Source organism: Hetaerina americana, unplaced genomic scaffold (assembly GCF_022747635.1).
Source record: "Hetaerina americana unplaced genomic scaffold, ioHetAmer1.1.p SCAF_457, whole genome shotgun sequence".
NCBI lineage: Eukaryota > Metazoa > Arthropoda > Insecta > Odonata > Calopterygidae > Hetaerina > Hetaerina americana.
Window position 1 is genome coordinate 63,965 of NW_027287049.1, and position 6,000 is coordinate 69,964.

Sequence of the window (6,000 nt, forward strand, 5' to 3'; positions counted from 1 at the left end):
AAATATTTTCGATTATGATATCGCCTACATATATTATAATGTTCCACCTTTTGCTAATTTTTCACAAATGCGAAATTTTAAGAAAATATTTTACTTTTAATGAATCATAAATCTGCGTTTGCTTCATTCTTAAATCTGGCCCTTATTTTTAGGTTAAATCTGCTGATTACTTGATTTTATACTGAAACTTTGAATTGAACATGCAGCAAAATAACCTTCAGTTAACAAGTAATTAGCTAAGCACTAACATTTCCCTTTCACCGCGTAATCCCCATATAATATCATAGACATGTGAATGTTAAGTAACGAAAACTCAGTGCGTTTTATTTATTGTCCTCCAATTACTATTTAAATTTGCAGATATTTCCACTGTTCCGATAACATATTCTTTAAATTTTATTTTCAATTTCATCACCCGATATGCCAATGGCAGTTTATTGAGCATAATATATATATATATATATATATATATATATATATGTGTGTGTGTGTGTGTGTATATTTTTGTTTGTATATATGTATATATATATATATATGTATATATATATATATATGTATATATATATATATGTATATATATATATATATTATACATCTTCAAAATGGAACGCTATTCGTTGACGCAAAAATGTATATAAAACACCGAAAGCAGATTTTGATGATGACCTTTCTTTGTTTCAAAAATCTATATCAGTGTTTATATTTATAAATATATATATTTCTATATACATTTACTGAATTTTTATATAAGCTATATTTATGAATGTTGTAATATTTACTGTTACTGGAGTTTTACCGTAAGTATTGTAGCTCAATAAAACATTTTATGACGCTGCAAGAAACTTTTTGCATCTCTACAATGTGTGAATCTGGCACGTCTTACATCTTAGTTTGAGGCAGGCTCTAACCTTATTCGTCAAAAGTAGCCTTTTGGTTGGTTATCATGGCGATAAAACAGTGAGCAAAAACAACGGTCAAAGTGAGCGTAAAAAAGTTGGTGTGGAGAATGGAGGGGAAGGTGGCAAGCAAAGGGACGAAAACGAAACACCAAATGTCATATTCGGTCAATGATTAAATGGTAATGCCTGGCTGCGAAACCGGGTGATGGAGGGTGAGTTGAATACTTTTGGAAGGATATAATTATGGGGAAGGTATTGGATAAGATAATTAAATATAAATAACCCACTAAATGAGTGAATTAATGTATCTATTCACTCAGAACTACTGTTTTAGTACCAGTTATGTTTATTGGAATGGTTGTGTATTTTGAACATATGAAGCGAATATATCGAAGTCATCGGAATGACACAGAAGTGAGAATCAACTGTAGTGATTAACATTGATAAGCTGCATCTTAACATAATACTTTCTTTCTTCGCCGCAGGGAATCGACAGCCTCCCCAACGAAGTCCTGGACCTCCTCTACCTCGCGACCGAGGTCCCCCCCCTGGTCCGCGTCGTCCTCTCCTACGGCCTCTTCGCCCTCGGCGTGCTCCTTCTTCTCATCTCGCTGGGCTGCCTAGTCCGCAGCGCGGGACGTCAAGAGACCTTGTCTCTCGAGGCCAGCAACCATTTCGCCAAGCCTAAGCCGGCGGCCAACGGCAACCGGAAACCCATGCCCCAGCTACCACACTCGGGAGGCAAACCCGCGCAGAACGGAACGACCAACCACGTTAAGTCCGGGAAGGACACGATGGATGCCCTCAACCCAGCGTTCGTCGAGGCGCCCGAGACGGGGGTCGCGGGGTAAACGTGAGGTGTTGGTCGTCAAAGAGAGAGAAACAAATGACGGACAAATGAAGGAATCGGTGTCGAACGCAAAGGAGGGTGAGGGACGTGTGCGCCTTTATTTTATTTGTTTTCACTGCAACCTGCGTCGTCGAAGACAGCCTCGAGACCCTTAGGGCTCTCTCTCGTTGAGGTCCGTATCCCTCCTTCAGGTTTATTGAAAGGTGGACGGCGAGCGAGGTGTTTGAGAGAAATTGACGCTCCAAACCGTCTCTGTCTCCCGACACGAAAATCCAGGTAGCACGCCCTTAATGTTTTTATCCACCACCGAATCACTCGTCCCGTTAAGGGAAACGATAAATCGACAGGGTCCAGAAGTAAAATAAAATGTTCCTCCCATCTCCAGTTTTGGCCCGGTACCCTTCTCGCGTGTGTGCGTGCTTGCGTGTGTGTATTATTTCTGTAAGCCCGAAGACATTTATATACGAGTTTCTTGCGCGTGGCCAGAAGGGTGTAGGGAGGGAAAGAATGCGTGAGTGTGTGCTTGATGGGGTGGTGATAATTGTGGAGCGCATGGGTGAACGAGTGCTTGGGTGAGAGAGCTTGTGTGTGTGTGTGTGTGTGTGTGTGTGTGTGTGTGTGTGTGCGTGTGTGTGCGAGAACGCGTCATCCTTCGACGGAGAAGATGGGCGTCGAAGGAAGTGGGAGATGGGGCGCTGAGTGCAGGAGACACGGTCATGATGTGGAATGTTTTATAAATATTTTTTTAACCCAAGAAGAAAGTGCTCAACGAAGCTTAAAGCAGCAAAGACACGTTCGTGACTTATTCAGTAAACAAAGGACAATGTGCAGCGCCATCTGTGTGAGGATCGCTTCATGGAGAGATCTCATTTATAGCTCCTTTGGACAGCCAAATACCATTTATTATCATTTTATTGTCTCCTGTGTGTAGCGAATAAGTTTTACGGCTAAATTACCCTGAAGAAAACGAAATTAATTTTCTTATGTCGGCCGCATTGTTGATGCATAACCATTTCAATTTTCAAAATGAGGATTTCAGTGAAGACTGAACGTAATAGCCCTTCTAAATAGAAATTGTTAAAAAGCGAGAGAATTCGTATCCGTATTTTCAATTGTTTTTTAATCTATACATTTTAAATATTTTCGACGGCTGTAACATCAGTGTGAAAAAAATATTTTTATACTAATATTAAACAACAAAAAGAAAATACTGAAATTTAGAGTACTATTAAGAAAGTTATAACTTTTTCTTTGACAGGTAACGAACTTATCCACGGAGTGACGGGTGAAAATGAATTTAGAACGTTCGTTTAACATGCATTATTTTTGCTAATTAATTTTTATAATGAATTTTACGATCCAAAATACAGGGTATTTGATAATATTTTTGTTATACATGCCTTATTTGGGCGTAGAAAATATATAATTCGTAAGATATGACAAGCTAAATGCCTTTAATTGCCTTCAGTGGATAAACCGAATTTTCATGGGCGTCGTACTCATTTTTTCACATATACAAAGGGATATAAAAGTCTTATAAGGCCAGGAAAATTTTTGGAGATAAGAATCAATAAAAGAGCTTAAATGTCTTAATGAAGCTTGTTTTTTCTTTTGGCAGCGCACGGCATTGTATATAAGCATTTATAATATGATTACAGAATCGTTATTATATATGGTGTTTTTATATAAACTTTAAGGTTGAAGCTGTTGATTATATGTGTATGTTTATGTATATATATATATATATATATATATATATATATATAGGCGTGTAGCATATATACATACGTGTATATATATATATACATATGTATATATATGTATGCATATGCATATGTATGTATATGTATATATATACATGTATGTGCGTGTATATATGTATATGTAAACACACACATACATATACGTCGTTAGATATCAGTAGGTTTTATATGAGGACTTAAATCTCATTTTGTTCGTTAAGAGAGGAAAATTTTTAAATCGCTCAATTTATTTTTTGTAATGTTTTATGAGGTTATAACATAATGTTTAAGCCAGACATTAAAGAAATCGATCAAATTTACAGTTATGAATGACTATGTACAATTAAAAACGCATGATTCGTTGTATACATTTAAGAGTAAAATTAAAGAGGGAAATTTCCAAAATTAATGAGAAATAAAGATCCATAGATTTGGTCTTTAGAAGAGATAATAGCTATCACACAGATTCTTCTTAATTAGTATTCAATGTTAATTTAATAGCGAGATAATGTATCAACTGGCGTTTAGTTAGCGTAATCCAATGTATTTTATGCGCTAATTTAGGCGAACAACTGGTAACGTCTAATCAAATATTCTCGCTCCATCGACCATGTACTTATATCATTCCAAATACTGTGTTAAAAAGTAGTTTGGCTGTGCATGTGTGCCTTTCATGTGGGCGTTTTAGTTTCATTGCATTTGCCTAAACGGGACCATTATATTCCCTGTAGTAGGGGCGAAAACATATGAAGACGTACCATATCCATGGCAATGCTTATTACGGCAGTAGGAGAGGGTAACTGTTCCTTTTTCTTACTTTGAAATGTTTTGCCTTTTCTTTTCATGTTCCAAAATGAAAAACATGTGTATTTGGTAATGCTTTGTTAGGCTACTCTCCCTCTCTCCAACTTCAAGACTATGTTGTTTGAAGGATTCAATTTGGTGCAATAATTTTTATGTATATACTAAAACTGATTTATGTTACTATTTAAGTTAATTTTTGGACGGTTACTTAATCGATGATGACAAAGTATGCAAAAATAGTAACAATGTTCTGTAAAAATTGAATACGATTTAAGTTTATGAAGTTGTGAATCAAATTATTAACGAACGTTACATCTCCGTCAATAGATTATATTTCTATGGAAGCGATTAACATGAAATTGTTTCATTTTTTCTGTTTTTGAGTGTACCTTGAGGTGCATTGTGAACTATCTTGGAGAAGTTTCGTTGTATAAATATCAAAATAAAATCGAAAAAACATCTAATCAATCTCTTTCCATTGCTACTCCTTTTCCATTTGATGTATGAGATCAACTGCTCGTAAACCACTGAGATCAGAAGTCTTATACGATGGAGTGATAATTCCATCACTTGAAAATTCTAATGTATATATTGCTAACCAGATTTAAAAACTTACTCAAGTTTGATTCAAAATAATAGGAAATTGTAGCAAGTGAATTCAGTCAGAATTATAACGAATTATTTAGAACTATAGAATGTATAATTATGTGGATTATAAATTGGCTATGTTATCACTGATAGTAAAAATAAAATCAGAAAAAATGCTTATCATTTCTGTGAAAAAAAAAACATTTTTTTTTCGATGGCCTTTAAAATCACCGATGTCTTTCGACACCGATAAAGTACTACTAGCATAATGAAGAAACTTGGAAACTTCAACGGCCAACATAAAATAATAAGCAATCTTTTTTTGAGCATAATCAGTTGAAAAATGTATTTCCAAGAATTATGGTTCGACTCATGTCAACCTGCCAAACTACTCATTAATACCTGCCGACATGGTATAATAGTTAGTGACTACAATACAGCATATTTGAAAGGCTCAGGAGAGTTAGAACTAAGTAAATTCGCCTCAGATAAGAGACTTCAACGCTCGTAATTTGAACGGTGAGAGATCATAGTATAATTAACGAATTACTAATAAAATCATTCTTTAATGAATTTAATAAAACGCTGCAGTGCGCGCCACATTAAATTACCGTATATAAACTAAACGCAAAAGGAAATAATAGAAATATACCAGTGAACGAAGATCACTTGTGACCGATGATGACCTCCTTAGCAATTTACCGGGGAATGCAAATAAACTGAAAACGGTCAAGGAGAGGAGTAATAAAATGATAGGTTTTGTAGTAAGACTAAGTCACCACAAATATAGTTATGTTTTCAAAAACACGCTAATGATTTTTTCCCGCATATTTTTGGTTGTGATTAGGTATTAGTGAAAAGACCACTCTAAGTACTGAAAGACTGACCTCTTTGTTTTCCTGTGTAAGTCGTTGTGCGTCAAGTCTAAAATTGCAGATTTTACCATCGTATTGGACTAAAAACTGTTTTGCCATCATGATTTTCCGTAGTGATATTTATGGAGTGATACTCGTAAAATCGCAGCTATCGTATCAGCTTCAAATCCCATTAAATGTTACTTAATTGGGGTAAAATCGTGAAGCCTTTCCCAATAGCACCAGCTGATCATATACTCTTT

General features: G+C 35.5%; 1 protein-coding gene across 1 annotated transcript in view; it reads left to right on the forward strand.

The window, feature by feature from the left end:
• The window catches only part of LOC139693279 (scavenger receptor class B member 1-like), a 50,312-nt gene extending 46,805 nt beyond the window's left edge, over window positions 1-3,507 (forward strand). Inside the window, exon 9 of the mRNA XM_071591392.1 lies at window positions 1,385-3,507. Coding sequence (XP_071447493.1) covers window positions 1,385-1,750 — 366 coding nt within the window. The 3' untranslated portion in view covers window positions 1,751-3,507. The remainder of the gene's footprint in view (window positions 1-1,384) is intronic.
• The last annotated feature ends 2,493 nt before the right edge of the window (window positions 3,508-6,000 follow it).